Consider the following 24,042-nt stretch of genomic DNA (forward strand, 5'->3'; position numbering starts at 1 on the left):
AATAAACAGGACAGTATTTGAAACCATACTTACCAAGTCTAGAGGTTGTCTTAATTTAAATTTAAAATAAGAAGGTCATCCAGCCTGGAATAATCTCCATAGCTATTCGGTTTGCACACTAGAGACAGAGAGGTATCGACATTTCCTTATTAAAAGGTCTGTCCACTTCTTTGTTTCCTTAACACATACATCAACCAAGAAAAACAGCATTAAGATCAAAAAAGAAATCTTTCATAAGCAGAAGCCATATTTACAAAATTAAACAAATACAATAAAACATTTACTAGAAAAAAAAATTTTTATTAATTCACAACAGAATAAATATTGGGAACATACATATGAGGGACCCAGCAATACTCAGACTTGTTTGCACCATGGTGTGGTTTGACAAACAAGCCCTCATCAGCTGGCATCCTGAGAAGAAGCCCGACTAATTTTTTTTTCCACATTTTCACATATAATCAGTAATTTGCAGTGCACATCAGTCATTTCAATTGACGTTAGTCAGGCTTTTAAAAACAATTCTTAAGGACCATCCCTGGAGAATCCTTCAGGAAAAAAAAGCACAATCACAGTAGTTGTCATTATTCTGTCTTGCTGTTGATTCTGACATTAGGGTTATGTAGGTGTGAATGTATGTGTAGTTGCTGTTCAAGATACATCAATTTTCATGCAGTCCACTCAGCAATTCTAAAACCAAGAGAGTTCTATTACTTCTGAGAACAATGACATGCCTTAGTTTTACACCCCATATACACTGAGGACACATCTCCTTGAGATCTCTTTACTTGTTGTCCCAAATCATTATTTTGAACTTTATGATGAATGAAATTATCTTACCATTTGTCTGTAGGGGCAGACAACTCAGTCTGCTGGATGCATTGGTAGGACAGAGAAGAGAAGCAACTTTCACATGGCTAAACACCAATGTTTTCATTTATGGGTACAAAAGGAACTGTAATAGGTAGTCACTAGGAAAAAAAATATTGCATGCATACACATTACAGTTTAGTCAGAGGTGGGATATTTCTCACAGCAAAATCTCTGTAGACTGAGATGCTCAGTATCTCAAAGTTTTGAAATATTAAGAAAAACTTTTTAAAAAAACCCTAACTTACTATGAACTTTTTTTTTTTTAAACAGCTGGGAAAATCTAGTAGGGTTTTTGGCTGTATCATACTCATAAGGCCTTTATTAAAGGAAATAGGAACTTCTGAATGTGCAGGTATGCACACATTTATATACAGATATAAAGTTTTCATCATTTCTTCTAAAGGCAGTTGCAATATTCAGGCAGCGTTTCAACTACACTTCCACTCAAAGTATTTCTTTTCAACTACAAGCTTATGGATGACTTCATAGATGAAAAATGGCATCAGCAGATCTGATAGGGAATGCCACTTGCAGTCAAACTGTATCACTCCTTCCTCTTTTATGGACCAGAAATATCAGGAAACTTCATAAAGAAAGCATTTAAGATTTCTTTTGTTGTTGTTTAAGTCAGAACAAATCTTTGAAAATGGAGTATTCTAGTGTCAATGAGAGTGTGATAAGTGCTATTACATCGTATTTTAGAAGGAAGGTCTGATCACTTTTTGTCCAAGTTTCTCTTCCTTTCTCACGGAAAGGAAGATTTCACACTTGAAATAAACCAATCATTTGTCTGTGTTGCATGCTGCAGCGGTGAAATAGCAGTCAAAGAAAAAATAACAAAGATACACATGATCACCAGGCTATTCTTCCAAACTGTGCAACAAGCAGAAGGACAGCTATGAAAATATCAAATTTCACACACAAAAACACTGATATAAATTAACTGCAAAAAGATACATTTTGTTTCACCTCAAGCTGATGTCTTCTTTTCCTAAATGCACTATTCTACTGTAAAGGGTGCAAGAAACTAAGTGACTATGCATATAAAAATGTTGGCAGCTGCAACTTGGATTGAAATTCAGGGCAGTTAGTTTTGTGTTTGCCTGTGTTAGGCTACCTCTTTAACAGGGTTCTGCTAAAGAAGCTTCACCATCAGATTTCTGTTTCTTTATTGCCACAAATTAGTCAGCATCTCCCCCTTCTGGATAGCAGGAAAATAAGCAGAAATTTGCAACAGATGAATGCTTTCTTACTCTCACCAACACTCAAAAAAAAGTTTGCAGATAATTATTTTCCATCTTTGTTCTGAGCAGGATCATTTCTTTTCTAGATCACCGTTTAATATAGTTCCCTTCAGTAACATGTTTTATTAAAGCCAGATCTAAATCCATTCAGATGTAGTATCCAGCTCACCAGTGAGAAAATCTTAAAAACAAACCAAAATGTATCACTGTGTCAGCCAGATTTCTGCATTCTATAAAACAGAAAATGCTGCATGAGTTGGATTATTAATGGCTTTGATTCTACTTGTCAGCATTGCTTAATATATGGTGTTCAAGCAGTAATTTGTGAGATGTGTCAATTTAATTTGAACTGAATTAGAAATTTCAAGAGTAAGCAGAGAAGTCACCATAAAATTCAACTCTTTCTTTAGCACCTCTGAGCCCATTCATTCTCAGCCTTTACCATAATGTTATGACCAGGCTGCCACTGATTAATCCATTGGGATTCATCCAGTAGCAGCAAAGCTTCAGTGATTAAGTGATTTTCTATTAAATTCCTGTACATATTACATTTTAAAGAAAAAACCTAAAGATGACTACTTACCCATTGTTACACACTCTGGGAACTTGTTTCTACTAGTGAGTACAAAGTCTCAGTGTTCAAGATTAGGATCAGTAATGAGCTATCCAAGTACTTAGGAGAAAGTATCATCACCAAAATTCTAAGGAAGGTCCTGTCCGATTCCTAGCATCTGTATGAACATTACGTGGGACACTTCTGTTGGCAGTCAGTCATGCCAACAGAGAAACTCAAATGACAACTGTTTAATTTGTAGATGGCCTCAGATGTCACTGGCTTCTGTTATATTTACATATATAAAACTGTGATTATTCCCTAGCTCCCAGCAAGAGACGAGTTATAGGCACTTCGAAAGAGACAGATTTGTTCCAGCAGGACTGCATTGGTTTTAGAACTGTGATGGTGTGAGGACAATTTCTTTGTCTGGCTGTGAGAAAAAGCTGTCTACAGGGAGAAAAGAGAAAGACTCCTGAAACTCAAACCGTTAAAGCTGTTTCAACTCTCAGCACCCCTTTTCTTTACAAATATATGTTGTGCTTTTTTTCCTTCTTTCCAGGGATGGTATTTAACCTCAGCAGCCTGTGACTGTTGCATCCAAGCCAGAACGCTTTGTAATATGCAACTTGGTAATTTCTTCAGCACAGGTAGGGTGAATGCCAATTGTCTTCATTAGTTGAGGATACGTAGCACCACATCTACCAAAAAAAAAAAAAAAAAAAGGACCCATAAAGTCAAACACTATTCACGTGAAGCAGCTAGAATCTCCTAAAACATCAAAGTAATTCTGCTCTTGCGCATTTTATCAGGTAGAGGAGTTGCATTTATTCTTCAAACAATGCTGTCTATTATTTCTCACATACTTACACAACAACATTTAAACGCCCAGCTTCACAACACTGTTAGCTAGGGAAGAATTGTCATAAGAGTTGAGACAGAGAGAATTAAGCAATTTACCCCAAGTCACAACCGAGCCTATGGCAAAAACATATGACAAAACTGCAGCCTTCAGCTTTTCTTGTACACACATGTGCGTTTCACTAACTCTGACTCCAGATGGAAAAACACACACATACACACAGAGGAAGAAAATCTTAATTAGGACTGCTGGCAAGAATCTGTCGAAGGAAATAATACCAGAATATTCTTCCATGATCTTAGAGAAAGTCTGGTGCTTACGCTGAAATTATCAACATCATAAGCAGGAGGAAAAAGTCACTCATTTGAAAAAACAAAACAAAACCACCAAAAAACCCCTTGAGCTAATATCCCACTTGCTTAATTCCTTTACTCGTCTAATAACATTCTTAGACTTGATGACTTTCCTTTGAGCTGCTATTCCTGGCAGGTCATGCTGTAAAAATAGCTGAAATGGCCCTAAATTTAAGAACTGTTTCAAGCTCTCTATGGAATAATGTTCTCTCTCTCTGAAAAATACAGGGAAGAGAGCCATAGATGTCTTCTGCTGTCCCCACCTACATCCAAAAAAACACCAACAAGCAAAAAATCGTTGCTGAGTACAGATGTTACTGGAGTGCTAAGTGGGGAGGGAAGATGGAAAATAATGCTTTGGAGAGACTGAAGTAAGACCTAACATTTGACAAAGGGAAACAGCAGCTCTTGCAGCGGGTGTTCCACATTGAACGCTTTGGATTTGTGAAATACAATAGAAACCAATACAAGAATGTGACCTGTTGAAAACCTCTTACTGTGGCTAAAGCTTTAATTTCCCTCAGGCAAGGCAGAAAAGCACTCCAGTTTCATGTGCTTCCTTTTCACTGGTTATTTTGGATAAAACTTCAAAACAATGACATCCTAAAAAATGTAGTTCTAGAATCTATACCACTGGCAATTAATGGACTACAAACACATGTTGAAAATGTGTACTGAGGGTACATTGCAATCAGTGATTTCCAAGATATTGCTCACATGATACTTGCGGTCCTGCCTTCTTAATCCTTTCTGCTTCTCATTTATGCTAGTCACTCACAACTGTAAGACTAAAACTGCAATAAAATGGTGATGATATTTAGGAAAACGAAATACCACCACAACTGGAGGTGATTTCTTGTGTCCCAGACCACTTTTTCAAAGAGGAGTTAAAAACTATAATTTAGTAATATAAATACACAAATCAACATTTCTGAAGATGTGAATCAGCAATAAGAAAAGAAATGAAAAAACAAATAAGAAATAATTGTAGCACACAAGAGGCAGAGCAGTAATTCTCCATTTAACCGGAGAGGACCCAGAATCACTCCTTACTCCTTCAAAGGGAGGACTTCTATATCAATATTTGAGCAAAATGTTAAACAACATCACAAAGGTCCACCTATTTGAGTAAGTTTGTTATTGCAATTATCAGATAGCTCCAGACAAAAGTACCTCCCCTCTCCTATCACCCTACAGAAGTTTATTTCTTTATCATATTGTGGTTAGCTTATACCCCAGAAACATAAAAAATTCATGCAAGTCCTTGCTGAGCTTTTGAGGAGCAATGGCTGTGCGCATTTAAGATGAGATTAGGAAAGGAAATGCTTGGCAGGTGTAAAGAAAGGTTTTTATGAAAAGCACAAATATCCTTTTAAAGAAGTGACTTGCAAAACTATATGGTGATTTCCTATCCTGTGCACAGAATGCAAAAGAAGCTACGCTCTGAGAAGACTAACATTAGCAAGTTAATGCACAATTTTATTCTTTGCTTTAACTATATCAAGCCAACAATATATTTTCCTCAGTTGTTCCTTAACTATATCCAGTATTACAGTAACTAAATCCAGTACATCTTAATGAAGAACTGCAGTATTTTTAGTGAAAATATGCGCAATACTACATAGAAGTAACAAAAAGCATGGATTCTTTATAGTGTTGCCAAAACTAGGCAGCTATCTTTTATAATCTTACAATAACTTAAAAAGAGGCTTTAGAAGCTAGAGACATTCTTTTGTACTTACTTGATTCCAAGAGCAAATCCTTGAATAACTTCGCCTGCATTTGGTCCAATGAAATGAAGGCCAAGTATTCGTTGCTCACTTTCTCGTAAGCACACCATCTGAAAACAATACATTACATAGAGATCTTTTCTTAGAACATCTAAAGATAAGGCATGAAGTTGAATTAAATGAAACTGAAGTGCCCTGAAATCCTAGTTCAGCTGTTGATTCCCAGTGTGCCAAGAACTTGCGCACTTGCTTATATCTTACTGACTTCAATAGGTCTTATGCTTGTCCTTAAGCACTTTCCTGAATCGAAGCTTTATTAGTGTATTTCTTTCAGACTTCAGGGAGCCACTGACAACAATAATTTGTGGTAAATTTAATACTTTGTTGTTTGTCATTTGTATGAAATCCTCAAAATACGTTCTGTAGTCTAGTAACCAGACTAGTGTTATTTTGACACTGAATGGCCGCCTTAGCAGTTCTCCAAGCCTGCGCAGTTATTCTCAGCAGCTAATCAGCTGTATTTCCAAAGATGACGACTACCAATTATAGGATATTTTGTGCCTTTGTGATTCAGTCACTTAGAGTAGCATGTTTGGTGACACACATTTACCACATCAGCCACATAACCTAAAAAAGAGTCAAGCCTTGGAAGCAGCCGAAGTTGAAAGTGAGTTAAGTATCTGGGAGGGCCCAAGTCACTGCACCCTGAACTTCTATTAGAGAACTTAATGAAAACGTTTTAGTTCCTTTAAGGACGCTATCTTTAGAATTATGAAAAGAAAGTCAGTCTCTCTCCCTGTGTCCTCCCATCAAGCATTAAATCATCACTAATCTAATAGGTTCTGCTATTCAGTAAAGGTTTGGATTTCTTCATTAGGAATCCCAGGAACAGCAGCAATCCTGATGTAGTACTTTATATATTGAGGAGTTTTAAAGAAAAAACCCTCTTGCATTAAGAGTTTGAAACTCTCAAGTTTAATGTTTGTTCATGTGTTTCAGGAGTTTAGTAAGGACTATATTCAATATCATCCAACAACTATTATGCTATTACTACTTCACCCTCAAATATTTACTTTCATTGACATAATGTAAAGGGAATAGCTAAAAAGAAGTAGCATCACCTTAGTTGCACTGATACTTGGGACAGTTAAGGCAAGCTACTAAGGCACTTACACGAATCAAATGTGACAAAATATAGTTAGAAAAACTGGTTGCAACTATTGACAATGGATATTCCCTTACATAACACAACAATAACAACATAATAATTAGTGATGGACCTACAGAAGTTACTACATTTGTTCAAAAAAAGATTGTTCTATGATATTGAGGAGAAAAGAAAGAAAAAGAAAATTATGATACATGTTACCAACATGACACTTCACCTTATCTAAGATTCTCTACTATGGGCAAGTGCATCAAAAACCTTTACAAGACTGAAGCAACTGGATTGCTCTAGAAGACACATTTCAAGTGCAACACTTTGGTCTAAACCAGGAGGTTTTTGTTTTCATGAGTAAGACTGAACAGTTACTCTAGTTTTGTAAGCCTTATGCTTAATTTTTTTGAAAGTAGAGTACTTTCCCCAAGAGATGACAACTCAAATATTACATATAACTAGTTAAGAACTTTCCTGGGGGAAACAGAGATTAATCTCTATAGAATTTGGAATATTTCTTAGGACCTTAAGAGCAGTTCAAAGATGGTATCAATTAGCAGAATGTCCGCTCTGAAAAATGCCAATATCTGTAAAGCAATTTCAAGATGCAATGGGATATGTAATGAATATTAAACATTTGAAGTTACACTAGAGAAATAGGCTGTCACCAAGAAAATATCTCATCCATCTTGAGCAGTCCTCCATAAAGCTGGCGGTACCATATCTCCTGTTTTAAGTTAAAAGCAAGTTAAAAGCTCACAACACTCACTTTCATATAGCATTGAGTTGCATCTCTTTCAGCCACTGTAAACTCTAAAGGTTTATAATACGCATGGTATACCTAGTAGGGAAAACAATAACATTTTGTGTTAGAAAGTACTATTATGTCAAAAACTGCTATGTAGTATTATAATGACTACTATTACTACATATTTATAATGTCATAGAAAAAACCCTATTTATAACATATTCATTATTTTAAAGAAAAATATGGAAAGCACAGTAAGAGTTTAACACAAACTTTTCTTAGAGAACCATTAGCTTAAAAACAAAACTGAAAAAAAAAAAAAAAAATCACAAATAATCATGTTACTCAAACCAGTGTCCCAAATTAAAAATACTAGTTTTGTTCCTTTAAGCTTCTTCCAAAAGTTTAATACCATGTTTACTGAAAATAATGAAATCCAAGCTTTCCATATCTATAATAATGCATACCACAAGACAACCCAAACTATAATTTTTGCATTCTGAATACTAAACACCTATTTTTTTATTAATGATTTTTGTCTGGGGCTCCAAGCTAAATCCACCAGCTGAACTTGCTCTCCAATACATACATAACATTAGCATCTTATGACACACATACATCAACTGTCTGCCTTAATCAGATGAGAGCAATTGTTTTACAGTAATTTATATCATTCTAGATGGCACTAGCACCCAGAAACACAGATAACAGTTCTAGAACAGATTTTTGAAGTACAAACTATATTTCAGAATCATAAAAGACAAAACTAATAACTGACCGGAGTATTGTGCTTTGTATTTCCATAGCTTACCGAGTCATACGCTGACAGTCTTTTTGATGAGTGAATAAAAGTAACACAACATATCTTTTCAAGGGTGACTTGTTTTAATTTTGTCTTATTATACAGTGATTGTGAATTTCTTCATCATGAGTACCTTAATATCATTCCTCATATCAGAGGGCTGGGTGTGAACATATGCCATAACAATATGCAGTGCTCAGGCATATTATATCAAGACATTTTAGCCACAAAGACACTTAGCAGCTTGTGTGAATATTTCTGGGGAAATCCCAAAAATTTAGACTAAAGGACCGGGCCAGCAATTCTGACAATTAAAAGGAACATAACCGTTATTTAATGATGCTGCACAATATAACTTACTAAAATGGCAGGTAGTTTAAAGCTGTCACACCCTATCAATAATTTTAAGCCCACTAGGTAACAGTTTCCATTGTGACATGCTGCAACACTTTTAAAGTCCTGAGCTTTTCTGAAGACACCAACTTCCTAACTGTGAACACAGTATTTTGGGGACCAAAGATTTTGCCTGATACAACAGCGAAACTTCGGTCTTTTCATAGTGCAACTCTGACACCAAGTATAAAATTAAAAATGCTTTCATACCTCAATATTATCTGATCCATAACACTGCACAGCCGCTTCTTCTGACAGTCCAACACAACCATATTCCAAGGGAGTGAAAACTGTAGTAGGTACCTGCTTGCAGGGAAACAGAAAGGGTTACTATTGAACCATATGAAGCAGCTGCAAGGCAGATAGAGGGGAGACTTTTGCATGACTTAGAAGTGTAACTCTGTCACACACATCTACTTTTGGCTACTGTCAAAGCTAGATTCCAGATGACAAAATGCAATTCCTTTAAAAATTCTTTTTCTTTTTTTAAAAAAAAAGCATAAGATTTGTTTTTTCTTATTGAAAAAAGAAATAACAACTCACATTGTCATAGTCCATCATTTCTGAAGAATGGCCAAAAAGACGCCGAGCCAGCAGTTTTCCTGCAGCTATTGCTGTGGGTGTTAATTCAGGACGCCCCTAAGAAGAGAGCACAAAGCTTGATTTTACCTAAGAGAGAAGTAGCATCCAAGAATTTCTCCTGGGACAATGGTCAGAGGAAGGCCAAACCTTTGGAATTCCAGCCTACTAGCCAGGGCTCCAAACAGAGAAGGCAATAATAATTTCTGTCCAAACATGCTTTTCAGTCTCTGAGTTTAATATCTGTCCTGATGAGGGTGGAACAAATGCCATGGATGTGTCAAAACCTTGAATGTGTCAATCTTATCATGTCACCCCTTGAAAAGCAGAGGATGTTCACATGCTAACCATTCACTTCCCCCTTTCCTCCCACAGTAAGTCATCAAGAAATATTTCAGATGGTCTTTTTGAAGCAGGAAAAGCCTAGTATAAAGCAACAGTGTTTTTATAACATCAGACTTTTTAAAAAAAGTCGTCTGCCACATTTTCACAGAACACAGGCACAAAACGTAGCTATTTGTAGGCACTATTACTGACTTCCTCTGTTGGTCCTGGATCAGAGAAGTAGAACGCTATTTTGCTAGCGCTGCAACCTATAGGTTGAGTTGGTCCTAGTCTCAGGCTCTGGTATTAGAGAGTGGCATGAAAAGGATTGCCATTGGCAAATGCTAACCTCCTGCAAGTGAGGAATGGAACGATAGCAGGATATGACCAGGACGTGCTCCAGTTCGAGCCGTTAGTCTTGGCTACTTTTGATATCCAAACAGGACTATGCAGTGTGCCAAACCCTAATTTTGAGGGGTAGCACAATACCACCGGTGCATCAGAACTCCAGTACTAGTTTTAAGGAAGCTGGAAGTTTTTGCAAATTGATGGAAGGCATTTTCAAAGGAATTTTTTGAAGTCTGAGGAAGAACAGTCCATGTAAGTTAATACGACCTAACAAACTTCATAAATCTAGTAAAAAATGTTATTTAAGAGTTCATCCAAGACACATCAAGATGTCTGTCTGAGATGAAGAAAGATGTCACAAATCTAGAAGGATGATGTAGAGACATAAGAAAGCCATAACTGAAAAACACCTTTGTGGGACAACACGGAACGCCTTATAAAGCCTGTGCAGTTTTGATTCATACAGGTCCTATTTAGATACAACACTTGTCACACTCCTGCAAAGCCCCACTTGGAGGTAGTCATCCAATAAGCCCTCAAAAACAGCCTTCCACAGAAAATAAAATAAGGATTCCCCACGACACACATTCAAGTTTTTCAAACTTGTTTTTTCATTATTATTGGTGGGGTACCAATATTCATTATTTCATTATATTAATTAATCATTTCAGCATTTACTGGAATCCATTCCTCTTTCCCAGTTTATCTTTTCTGTACATTGCTGGATAGATTCTGTACATGGTATTAGCTACTTCAATACACATACCATATCAATTAACTGCATATTAATATGCATTTATGGTTTTATCTGTACTAATAATCACTTAAGTCAAAACTTCCATTGCAAAAAAACAAACTGAAACAATTGTCTAACCTGATAACAGAAACTGTGATTCTAATTGTTAATGAAGACCAACCTATTTTTCTACACAGCTCGTGACAAATCACAAAACTGCAAGTCTGTCCCTTTTTTCCCCCCTAAGATCCAACAAATAATGGTTTTTCAAACCCAGCATTTTGACTTTCAAGTCTGTAAATGTCATTTACCAGATGAAATTTGCCATTTGTTTTTTCTTATACACATTTGCCTGAAACATGGCTGCCAATCATTTCTGTAGCAGGAAATACAGATGTTGTTTTGGCATTCCAGAAATGAATAGAAGATTGGAACGAGAGATAAAATTGTGAAAGCACTGCCATGCATTCCATAAAACCCAACTAATTACTAAAACATCCATGCAGATAAAGCCTACTTTCTCATAAACAATGACTTAAGGACCTTCCCTGGTAAATATTTTGCAATGAACATTCACTTTGCAGTCATGTGTAGAACTACTCTGCTGATTATTATGGATATGAATTGTTCATAAGAATCCTCCAATGTATTATACATTTAAACGAGATGGCTCCTAAGAGAGTTTAAAAAGCTTTGAAGTAGTGTGTATTTGTTCTAACACAACTCTTTTTGGTCTTATTTCTATTCAAAGCAACGTACTGTACATTCCACCTTCTCTACACATCTTTGTTATAACACCCTTTGAAATACAACAGATGTATAGCAGCATGACCATATGATAAACCTCCTTCTGAGAGAACTTCTTTATAGTGTATGCCATGCTTTTCAACAAGAATACTACTGGAGGAAGGATTTTAACACAGAGAGTTTATATCAGCGCTGAAAAAAATTTCAAACTAAAATTCCAGCTTGATCTCCCTCATCCTGATTACAGAAGATCAAAATGCCTCAATGCAATTTCACCTGCCAGTTGAAAATAATATTTTGCCAAAGCTTGAAAAACTTTTTTTTGAAGGTAGACAAACTGACTGACCTCTGGAGGGTTTTTTCCCCCCCTTTTCTCCAAATGAACAGCTTGGATAACACTAGGATTCCATTTGCCATACAAGGGTGCAACAAGACACCCATGCACACATAGCTTCCCTGTTGTGCCAGCTGGATGTGACCCCCAAACGAAAACAGTCATTCTGAGCATATCAGGAAACTCGCCTTTCCCCTCTCTCACTCCTGTTCCAGCCAGGGCACTGAATTAAAACAAAAATAGCAGTTCTCGCTATTTGGTAGCAATTTAGCGTCTATTTAGTGTGGCATAGTAAAGGAGCGAGGCAGAGGGCTTGAGAACTACTTGCAAAGGTATGAGCAAGAGCACTTTATGGTAGCAAAGAGACTCTGACAGGGAGAGAGCAGGGTAAAGAGAAATCCTGAGCAGGAACACAGGAGAAAAAAAAAAATCTTGTTCTTATAAGTAATATTAGGGATCATTGATGCTCATTCACAGGAAACATTCCCCTTCCTGCGCTCTTTTAGTAGGTCTCACCCAGAAAGTATCACACATCACGCTCCACAGCTTTGTGGTTCTTAGCAGGATACACTTGATTCTTCTGTGTGTATTCTTTGAGATGTGCACCAACACAGAACTTTCTTTCTCTGCTGGTTCCCATGCCAATGAAATTTATTATCCAAATTAATTCTGCTTTAAATAAAAGACAAAATTAATTTAAGTATTCAAATAAAATAACTTTATTGCTTAGCAAGTGGAATTACATGGCTCACATTGTACTGGAGTCAGATAAGATAATGGCAATGACTTCTACCTTTTAACTCTATAAATGCATGAGTACTATACTGTGATTTCTTTAATTCTCTGTATTGAGCCCATATGCAGATAAAAGCTTAAGAGAATATTTCTACACAGCACTGATTTAACTCTTCAGTTTTTCCCCAGTTGTACAATGGGCACATTATAAAATTGTGTTGCTGCTTTTAACACATTTAGAAGTGCCTATTGAACAACTCAAGTTCAAAATGTGCACTAATAAGGACAAAAGCAGGAAAAGGAAATCCAAGTTTTAACAACAAAATGAAAATGACAAATAAATGAAGATCTGATTTTTTAGATCCAGAGTAGGAAAGAGGAGAGCATCCTGCCTCCAACTTTATATTTCTTACTTGACTAAATCCTCAAAGGGCAGAAGACAAAAAGCACCCAAAAGGAAATGACTTGCCCAAAATAACACTGCAGATTGGCAGCAAAATGAGCAACTGAATCTAAGGCCCTGCCAGCATTGCCTCTAACAACTGCTTCTTGGATGAAATTAAAAAGAAAAGTTTGGAAAGCAGGAGGCCAACCAAGGCACATATCAGGGACAAACAGGTGTAGGAGGTCATTGCAAACAGAAGGAGGACTTCAGGAAATATCCCAGAGCAAGAAGTGACAAGTACAGAGGGAACCTATATGTGAAGTGAAAAGAAAGGAGAGGAACTGTACGTAATCCCAAAGCTCTGAGTGACTGGACAGGACAGAGAAGCTGTGGAGAGTAAGAAAAAAAGGAGAAATAGCTGAGCAGGAAAGAGTTTTAACACAGTTTAAAAGGAAATGGCAAGTCATTCACATGAAGATGGAGACAGACAGGAAGAAACACGTGTCTACATAGAGGGGAAAGAGGTCAGGAATGGTCAGCAGATTTATGAGATTTAAGCATCTCTGGCAGTTCCAGAGTCCAGTCAGGAATTTGCAGGGCTATTCCCAAGACATTAGGTAACCTGTTACTTCTCTTCAAAAACTCAGAGCACCTGTAGGGTTTATAAATTTGAGAGACTTTTAAAAGATGTTAAACATGGCAGAATGAGAAATCTTTAAAAGGTCTCTCATATTATATACTGTGTATGGTGTTTGGATATTGCTATAGTATTTGGATTTACCAGACTTTTTAAACAGATGTCTTCACTATATCAAAACCAATCTTGATAGGAAGGCATGTGCTCAATTCTATTAAGTTCAATAACAGCCGAAAGAATTCGGTATCTTGCAATGCCCAGCCTCTATATTCTACATATTGCCCAAGTTCTTCAGGAACAGCAGGCAGCTGGTGAAAATATCCTCCTGTAACTGTTCAGTTCAGAATCCAGACAAACATTATTTTTTATGAAGACAAAATATTTGAAGATGCCAAACTTACAGTAGATACTGAGTTCTTCTGCAAACTGAAAATTGAGGGATTGAAAGTATTTAAGTGCACTTTGATCAAGACAAGACATTCTTGTCATAGATAACTGTAGATTATCAATAGCACTAGATTAAGGCCACAGAATTCTTTTTTTGCATCTATAATAAGTAAATTATTTTCCTTAAGTTATAATGTCCCCTCCTTTAAAAAAAAAGCACACAACACACAACTCATGTTTACTTGGCATAATTATTCACGAATCGTGAATGGAAGTCAAATACATTTAGTATTTGCAGCAATGACTTCTTATTCTAGAGAAAGATACTTTTGTCAGAAGCATTTTGTGACTAATCTCAATTAAAATCCAAAATACTAAAAATGTAATTACAGAACTTGCCACAGTCATTCCCACTAAGTGTATTCAACTCCAGAAGGTAAGAACTGCTTTCACTCAGCATTCACAGGCAGTATGAAGTCATACGTCTGAAGTGATAAAAACATTATTAGAAAGATAATTGAAGTGATAAAGACATTATTATTAGCCTCTGACCAATGATGCATTCCCTGATAAGCATCAGTAATAATCTCTAATGTCGAGATACTTCACAAGATCCATGCAAAGGAAATTACTGACCCAGGTGGCTGGCATAAACACTACAGCTCTGCAAAATGAAAAAGAGCAAACCACTAAGATATATGCTAGAGCATGACAACATCTGGGGACTAGTTATTAGTCAGGAACAAGGTTGGCTTCCTGTTATTGTAAAATAGTTTATGTAGGCTCAGTACCTCTGTTATGTCTCCAACTGCATAAATGTGAGGAACAGAAGTAGCTTCACTGGCATCAACAATGATCTTTCCAGTTTCAGAATTAGTTTTCACTCCAACTGCCTCCAAATTGAGAGTTTCAGTGTCAGGGGCTCGGCCTTAAGGAGAAAAGAGAAATTAAAGTAAAAACTATTGTAAAACGTCAGCTATGTTAATCTAAAAAGCTGGCATCCTCCACTGTAGGTTTGCAAGAAGTTTGTGCTATTTGATAGTCCAAGTAGAGACATGAGAAAACTTATACTGAAAACACTGTAAGGGTTGAAAGTATGGATATTAATTTCTTTGTGAAAGGAGCTCCATTACTATTGCCTTTGCTCAGACTATTTCAGAGAAAGTTATCCTTTAAAAATGTGCAGGACACCATCCACTGCAAAGAGTGCAAAAATCAGACAGTTTAATATGTCTTGCACGTTCTAAATTCAGTTTCCTAATGTAGCATCAATATACATATAATAACTAAGCAACTTCTACACCGAAAATTTCCATTAAACACTAACAGAATGGCACTCAATACTAACAAACAGCCTGTTGTGCACACTTGTGGATAAAAATTATTAATAATGCTGTTCAACATTAAACATTACTGATGTCATCTTTTCTTGTTATCTCACACACTAATTTTAAAGCTTTTTTAGTTCCCTCAGCTTGAATGAAAAAGTTTACCCACTTTGTTCTCAAGTCCTTAATGCTGACTTATTTAGCTCAAACTCTGAGCTATTTCTGTAGTTTAGAAAGACTATTCCTAGAGTTTAGAAACACTATTTTAAATGGATTTTAAAACAAATGAGGCAAATTTTACCAAGCGTAGATTTCATTACAGCTTCCTCTTTCAACAATTTTAAATTATCTCATCTTTAAAATATATTTTTGTAGTGTTTTCTGCATAAGAGTTACCATTTATCAAAGTCTTGATAGCATTACACTGAGCTTTCTATAGAGTATCTAGCAAAGCAATTCCTGATCCAGCAATTGGAATCTTAAACCCTATCCAATTTTTCAAATGTATTTGAAGGTTAATAAGCATAGTGAAATTACCAGGTACTCCCAGAATTTGCAGGGACACACAGGATCACATAGAAAAGATTACCTGAATACAACCAAATGAAAGGAAATTTTATAACATTGCATCCTTTTTTAGAGGCAATAAATGAATATGGATATATCTACACCTACATATATAGGTCTCCTTTGCGTGAGTCATGATTTTGTGTTTGATGTTAATACAGAGGTATAGCAAAGCAAAACAAAAAGGGAAATGTGTTTTCATTATAAAAACAAGCTCTTTGATGTTAATGCAGGAAATTATTAAACAAAAGGAAAACCTGGCTTGTCAATACAGACCTAATTATACGTAAACATATGATTCACTGCTTTATACATCTGCATATAGCCAGGCCCTGCAAACAATGTCACATCTGAATGCCTCCGTAAAGACTTCTGTGTATTAATTTCATCTGGTGAAACCAACACTTCCTCTGGGAGTACTGACTGAAGCTGTCGGCACTTGGCTATCTGTCTGTCTTCCCTTCTGTTGTCCCCATGGGATGTTGATCTGCTGTTCCTTCTCTGCCCCCTGCTCCCCAGTCCTGATGCTATCAGGCAACAAAAATAATAAACCTCCAGGACCTTATCTTGGCTCGGATGTGAAACAACTTCCTACCGTTGTATTTCTTTGTGTATTGAGAGTAAAGCCTGGATATTCTGCAAATGGACAACTAATGGGGTTTTCTAGTTTCCCCTTTTTCCTGCCAGGCAGAGCCAAGAGAAAGCTTAGCACGCAATGGCAGGCACTGAAAGAGGGAAAAAAGAAAAACTGTCAATAGAGTCATTTAAAGACTTGTGACAACAACAGCTGAGTTTATCAAATCTGCAGGATAACACTTAACCTTTCGATTCCAATCTATTTTAACATGTGTACAGTTTGGTATTAATAGCTAAGAGTTACAAAAAATGTGTTGCTACTCACAGTGAAATTTCCCTCTCAGCTTTGCTGCCTAAATATTATTTCTGAAAGCAAACCCAAAACTTTAAAAAACTGAACTGAAGCTTTATTGGCCTTTAGCCCCATGCTGGCTCACCTCAATAAGCCAGAATTTTACTGATCTTGCTTCACCTCAAATTCTGTAGCTTAGGTTCATGATTAGCCAATGTGTCTTGGTAAGTTTTAATGTCAAATTCAGGAAATTCTGATGTTTCCTAACATTCACTTACTCGTATTAGAGAATCAGTTCTCACCATTTCTCAGTGGAATTGGATCAGAAGGACGTTTGTTTCATACACGTAACTCCTAAGGTTTTTATATTTACAGCTTCAAGAAAGCATGAGTTTACAGCTCATTTCTAAGATCCAGAGGGCAATACAAAACTATACCAAATCCTACCAGACACACAACACAGAGATGGCTCCCCTTGGCAAAAGCCGGCACATGTGCTTTTAGTTTCAAGGTGTCCACTGCCCTGAAACTGCCACAGAACAAAGAGTGTATGATTGTATAAGATACAAGACTAGATTTAGCTTTTATTCAAAACAGTAAGATATTATGCCAGACATCTAGAAGAAAAGTGCCAATTCAAATCTGACCCTTACAAAGGTTACCTGACTCCTGCACTTTTAATACCACATCATAATCTCATCTTTAATAGACCTGTACAATAACCACACAGCTGTGAAAATCACACAGATCCCTGCTTTAAAGGCCTGACCTCCTTCACTTTTAACTTTAAAAGAAAAAACAGCTTTTTGATCTGTTTTTGTAAAATCTAACAACATGGCTTCCTAAGGGGGCTTCCAGCCAGCTTAGCTACAGAGAGTGACAAGACTGGTTAAAGCACCCATCTCAGACACGTGCCAGGCTGGTTAGACTGTGATGTAACATTTCTGTCCCATCATCTGCTGAGGGGCTCTGGTAATCACACTTGCACACAGAATAAGGTGAAGGCAATATCAGGTTGCTGTGAACTTCAGGTGCGGGAACTTCAACAGTGGAGACTGAAGCAGCTAAACTGAGAAGAAATCATAGGAACAGGCATAGTCAAGTAAGTAGCAGTAGTAAATGAGTGATAGCATACTCTTGCATCCAGTAAGATTTCCCAGGGTGATAAAGGTGCAGCTGACAGCAGAATTTTATAATGGGTCTTTTGCCCAATAGTCTTCTCCACTTCTTCCCTATACATTGGCAGTTTGACACATTACTTCATAACTTTACCCAATCTGACCTCAGTTTGGCCATAATCAAAATCTCAGCTGTGTTCCCAGTCTTGGTACTCTCTCATCTTGTTCTGGGTGCCTGACACACTCCCTAGATTAGTTTCAAGACCACTACCCTGTCCTCCTTCAAATCCCTCCTCAAAACCCACAAGGTTTTCATTAAAACATAGCCAGCTGATAATGACTAATAAAGACCAACTCAGTGTAACTAATGCTCAGATTACAAGAAAATATTGACTACAGTAAAATTAACTAAGGTAAAAGAAAGTTCAGAACCCTTACCACATTGATAGCAGTGTGCACTAATTTTACAAGGATGTTTTTGAACATTTCATTCATTACTGATAAACTTTCACCATGCCTGCCACAATTTGAAAAAAATCTGCCCCTTAGTCAGTGCTAGGGCAGTAACTGGTTCTTTGCCAAGTGTGCTAAGCTGTACTATTTCTTGTAGCATTGACTAGTAATACTTATTACACAGAGGAGTCATCTCAGCAGAAAGCTTGTGGCAGCCATGGTGTATTCAGTAAACACCTGAGCATCACCATCCACTGTACATCTGAAGTTACTTGTGTCTGGAGACCTGTTGCTTTGGTCCTACCCAAACAACAACAAAAAGCAACTCTCACATGCAGATTAGAGGCATAGCCTGGCATATAACTTTTCTTCAACATGCATAAGTGATTTTTGTAGTTACAAGCTGGTAAAATAAATAGCATAAAATAAGAGTTATACTCAAAGTTTATGGGTGGGTTAAACAAAAGAAGGAAAATGTACCATCCAGGCCTCTTTCAATGCAAACAAATAACTAGCACATTAAAAATAGCCCTGTTGAATAAAGTCTGACTGAATGTCGTTAAAACTAGATATTGGGAAAAAACCTAAAAGCACTGGCTGATGTAATGGGAATGACAATTTTCATTAGAACTGCAGAAACCACATCTTACCAGGACAGTGAATTAAAATTAATGAGAAAGAGACATGGGAACTTCAGAACAAAGACCTAGAGCCTCAGCAAACCACATCACATTAGCACTAACCGTTTTCTGAGATCAACCAAGGTGCATTATTTTTCACTGAATAGTTCAAAGGTTAAAAAACTGGATGGCAAGATTTTGTTTGCAAAGATGAATCTAAAGCCCTTTTTATAGGGGCTGGCAGAGACACGCTCACAGGAGATCACAGCAATATTTTACCATATGGGACTTTTCAAAGAAAATCTCCAAACAAGATTTCTGTTTTCTTAGTTAATCCAAACTGATTTGGTGGTAAGACTTGAAGAAAACTACTATAAAAATATGTTATGTACTTAACCCTTTCATGATATTTAAGAGTGAGGATCTCATTTTACTGCACTACAAAATAAATCTGCCAAGCATCCAGTCTGACACAAAGGACAATATGCTTGATAGCATATGATGTGCAACACCTGATACCTGTTCAGCTATACACTGAGCTAAAGTCATAATTCCTTTTTATAGCAAAGATGATATTATTTCAAAGACATGGTGGCTTTCCTCTAAACTTATGAATGCAAAGAAACTTAAGAATGGTGGTTGTTCTGCTCTCATCAAGGAGAAAACTTTTTTTGTAAAGCTCAACTTAAAATCTGCTGCTGGTCATTGCTCCTTCTGTTAAGAATTTACTAGCACACTACCTCACTTTCTCTGTCAAACTAATTCCAGGATATTTTGTAAACACCTGCTTAGTTTATTCATAAATTCAGTGTTGCTCCTGTACACAGTAAGACCCCATTAGGTATGTATTAACTCAGTATCTTTTCTACGGAGTTTGTGAATAATCTGGACAAATTCCAGTTACAGCAGTGATCTTTTGCCATCTATTGCCAATTCCTTTTATATATTAGCTGTGCTGCAACTGGTAAAAACATTCAATCCACAGGTTTCAGTCCTCCAATAGCTGAAACAAACCCACTCTACAAAGCTTGACCTCCTGCAACTTTGCCCTGCAGTTCAGCGGTTGCATCTGTTTATAAAGGTGTCAGTCTCTATCCTTTTCTTTGGATGAAGACTCTATGTTCAATCTGTACATGCACACACTTACCATTGCTTTGTAGCTCAGGTATATCAGGCACCTAACATAGAAATTTTTTTGTGTGTCCTTAGGGGCAGGGGGAACACTATGCAATATTAAAAGTTTATTGGTTCCATATTGAAAGAAAAAAAAATCTCAAAAGTTTATAATTTCAGAAGAATTCTCACAAAAGCAGAAGACAGAGCACTACTGAAAGACAGAAGGACATTATAGGACTAGACAGGCAGAATCAAATAAAGGTCAAGAAAGAGCTGTTTCACTGATCTGGAATATAACAGTATAGTCACTCAGCAAGGTAACACCAGCCCATAATAGTTACCTACAAAAGCTTTGGACTGAAACCTTTAAAGTTATCAAAATGAAGGGGGTTTTTGCATCAAATATTTTGACTGGTTCAAAAAAGCTGCTAGAAAAGCAAAGAGAGCATTGTGCCTGCTTTTATGGGCTTACCCATGCAGGCAGAAAATTACACATTCCAAAAGATAAATAAAACTCTTCATAGAAACACAACATAAATTTTTCAAAGGGCCTACATCAAGAGATAATACTGTGGCTTACCAAACTCAAACTATGTCCCACTGTTAGTAAATACTTTTAACATTATTCATAAAATCCTACCAAAATTCCACAATGTGCTTACAAAAATTAAGGAAATATCTACTATAATTCAGGCTACAATTAGTTAACAATAGCGGCTGCTTTTTAACTAACTCTACAAGCTGACTTTCTTCAATCAGTATTGTAACTGGCACATCTGCAGACAGGAAATCCTCAACACTACCAAATTTCCCAGCCTATTATCTGAGACACCTGGTGTGGGTGTGTTGATACAGAGCAAAACAATGAATCATACCGACTGCACATCAATTAACCAGCTTTAACTGTTAATGTGTTTAATCCGTAAGGGTGGAGTGCCAATTTGAACACTAAAAAAAAAAAAAAAAAAAAGTCAACACAAGTAACCCAAACCCTCAAACTGTTAATTTTGCAGTTTCTAAATATGGATTGTAACTCAAATCTATGACAAAAATTATAATACATGTAGTTCCTCTATATCAAAATAGTGAGTGGAGTCACTAAACCAAGATTTTTTTTCATATGATTTCAATTTAATAGCTCTTTTTTCCATCTTTGACAAAAGTAAACAAATTGACTTGACATTTCACAGGTGTGACTCCACCTCAGTGTACTTTTACCAGAAAGCTTGAGAAAATTAAAATACAGCATTTAGAAACCCACTTTTTGGAAACATTTTCATCTCACCTCATGAATATTATTCTACAGTTTTCAGGATTATCGCATCTCCAGATAGCATGACCTTTTTTACTCTTGGCAAGCACTAGTGTCTTTGATTGGTTCTTGTGAGCATAATCCATTCTTCTAGGCTGTTTCTACAATTTATAGAAGCCCATTACACTTCTAAGAGAACAGTAATCACAGCAAGCAAAATAAAATGTTTGTCACAACACACAACCTGCTCTCTGTTTGGGGTATTAGGAAGACATAAAGCTGACTTAACCAGGGGAAAGGAACAACAGGACAACAGATTTAGTCCACTGGGCAAACTATAAAATATTGTAAATGATCTGTTCCTCTTTCCTGTAATGGATCTATTCTACAACCACAAGAATTTAACTTTATCTGTTATCAACAAATGAAAGAGTAATGCTTCCCCACTACTGTAAAACAGTAGCGTCAGATAAAAAGAACAGGTTAAAAATGAAGCAGTTAAAGGAATTCCTAAAGCTGCTAGTAAAACTGATCATTCTCCTGCATCAAAACAGATTTATTGGGCAGTAAGTTTAAGCCTGTTCACTTTGTTCGCCAGATATCATCTGTTTGCCAAATATAACTACTACCTTTAGTCATCCATTATTTATCTAGAATTCCAGATATTCAAAAGCATAAGAAGCACAGAAGACAAGAGGTCTCCTGTTCTGGTAGGCTTGCAGTCCATCTGAACCAATACATGAACTTAGGGCTAACTCGTAACAGCAACAAACGAGCAGCTTGGGGAGGCAATGCAGGAGGAGTATTTTCGTTCCTGTGGGCTGGAGCCTTGTACCATACATCATGTAGCGTGTTAATCCTTACAAGAGGTAGCATTTGACTCAAAGGAGGCAAAACCCAGATTTAATTCCATTTCTCGTGATTATGCTCATAGCCATTTGTCACAAAAATCTTTTAAACTGATTTACTCTGACTTAGGTATCATATGTCAATTCCGAGGGGTCTGAGACACCTGAAAGTTCCTAAACAGATTTCAAAAAAGCTCTAAAGTTCCAAGGTTCCCTGTAACGAGCTCAGATTTTTAGGGACAATGACTTCTTTTTCTCCAAATTGGACGATGGCTGCAGTAACAAACTTAAGCAGCACAGTTTAGAAAAACTCCTAGAAGAAACAGTAGCCTCTTGAACAGGATAAACAGGAGGAACTTGTAGTGAATAGCTTCATGAATAAGTCAAGAGTATGGACTTAGAGAACACTACCTGCACCACAGAGGTTGCTGGAATTCATGCTCTCACCTTCTAATAAATGTGAGGAAGACTAAATGGTCTCCCATTTATTGCAGCTCATGCAAAAGTAGTTACCATGGATTTCTTCCATTCACTGTAACTTTCATGTGTTTTTAGACTAAAAGTGAACAAGTCAGGCATGCAAAAAAAGAATTAAAAAAAACTATCAATGTTTACGTCACTAAATATTTAATGTATAAAAAAAGGAGGGGGCTGTTTGGCCCCACACAACATGATGAGGGAACTTCATTTTCAGAATGGAAAGTGTTGCAAATAAATGTTAAGATAATCAAGTTTACCTACTGCCCACATCACTGTGTTGAAGGAATCGGCTTCTTCTGTGCCCAGGTCAGTATTTTTCCAGGTGACTCGCAATCTGTTGCTCTCCAATTTTTCAACTTTGATTGGGAAACATCTCTTTAAAAATTTTGTGCCGTAAGATTCCATGTGCTCAGTTACTAATGATGCCATTTGCTGTTGAGTAGGGGAAAAAAATTGTTTATTCTGAGATATATGACCTTTTTAATGTAAAGCCCTCCTTCAGCTGTCTGCATGAAAATCCAGTAAATACACTGCGCATTTCAAACATTCTTTGTCACTTAGTTACTATGCATTGTCAACACATGATAATTCATTGAGCCACTGACCTGCAACTCCATTCCAAGAGGCATCTACATCTGAATATTCAAATTCTTTCAAAAAAGTAAAATAGTATATGAATAAAATGGTTGCTTTTAAATCATTTGATGCTTATACAAAAATAGCATATAGATCATATTCAATTTAACATTACCACAACTACCATTTTCTGGCAGCTTGATGAGAATTAAATACTTTCGTAAAGCTAAGGAAGAAAAGTATTTCCCTTTGCCATGACACCTGTCATTTCTCTGCAATGACTATGAATCACTAAGGTTTCCTGGAAAGTTCTACTAGAAAAAGGAAACAAAGCTTTTGTCCTAAGAGCCTGTTTGAAATAATGCCACACCACAGTCAAGTAGTAAAGTGTCTCATTAACAGGTTTATCCAAAGATGTCATTGCTCTTGACTGAAGTAATTCTGGTTGCACTTTGTCAAAGAATATGTTTCTTACTGAAGGGATATTATCACAAAACCACTCACACAGAACAACTACATGCAAGCTCTCAGCTTACAATACTTTTAAAATCAATTTTCAAAGTTGATATTAACTAGTATGAAGGTAACGGCAGGGTTATATCTCTTCAGAAACATGATAGCTCACTAACCAGTTTCCATCAGGTTCAATGTGGCTACAGACCGAACATAATTATTTTATGTCTATTAATACTTTCTTAACTTTGAAATGTCCATTGTGCTCCTCCTACAAAGGATCAAGTTCTCAAAGAAAGCCCTACTGTAAGTGTTTTATGAAGTGCCACACACACACTCTTAACACTATTCCCTGCTTGCTGAGATCTCATGCTGTTACATGTGTAGATTTCTTCACTGATGAGTGCAAATCGCAAGACACATTCTTATACAAT

The 24,042-nt window shown here is 36.6% G+C and overlaps 1 protein-coding gene across 6 annotated transcripts in view; it reads right to left on the reverse strand.

Moving 5' to 3' along the window:
- Positions 1 to 279: 279 nt before the first annotated feature.
- The window catches only part of TXNRD2 (thioredoxin reductase 2), a 35,496-nt gene continuing 11,733 nt past the window's right edge, over positions 280 to 24,042 (reverse strand). For all 6 annotated transcript variants that reach the window (XM_068412483.1, XM_068412482.1, XM_068412487.1 and 3 more), the window contains 7 exons: positions 22,837 to 23,011; positions 14,721 to 14,857; positions 9,261 to 9,356; positions 8,928 to 9,020; positions 7,544 to 7,615; positions 5,628 to 5,725; positions 280 to 3,371 (listed from right to left, as the gene is read on the reverse strand). In XM_068412483.1, the coding sequence (XP_068268584.1) occupies positions 3,248 to 3,371; positions 5,628 to 5,725; positions 7,544 to 7,615; positions 8,928 to 9,020; positions 9,261 to 9,356; positions 14,721 to 14,857; positions 22,837 to 23,011 (795 nt within the window). In that variant the 3' untranslated portion in view covers positions 280 to 3,247. The remainder of the gene's footprint in view (positions 3,372 to 5,627; positions 5,726 to 7,543; positions 7,616 to 8,927; positions 9,021 to 9,260; positions 9,357 to 14,720; positions 14,858 to 22,836; positions 23,012 to 24,042) is intronic.

The sequence above is a fragment of the Nyctibius grandis genome, chromosome 14, assembly GCF_013368605.1.
Source record: "Nyctibius grandis isolate bNycGra1 chromosome 14, bNycGra1.pri, whole genome shotgun sequence".
Classification (NCBI taxonomy): Eukaryota; Metazoa; Chordata; class Aves; order Nyctibiiformes; family Nyctibiidae; genus Nyctibius; species Nyctibius grandis.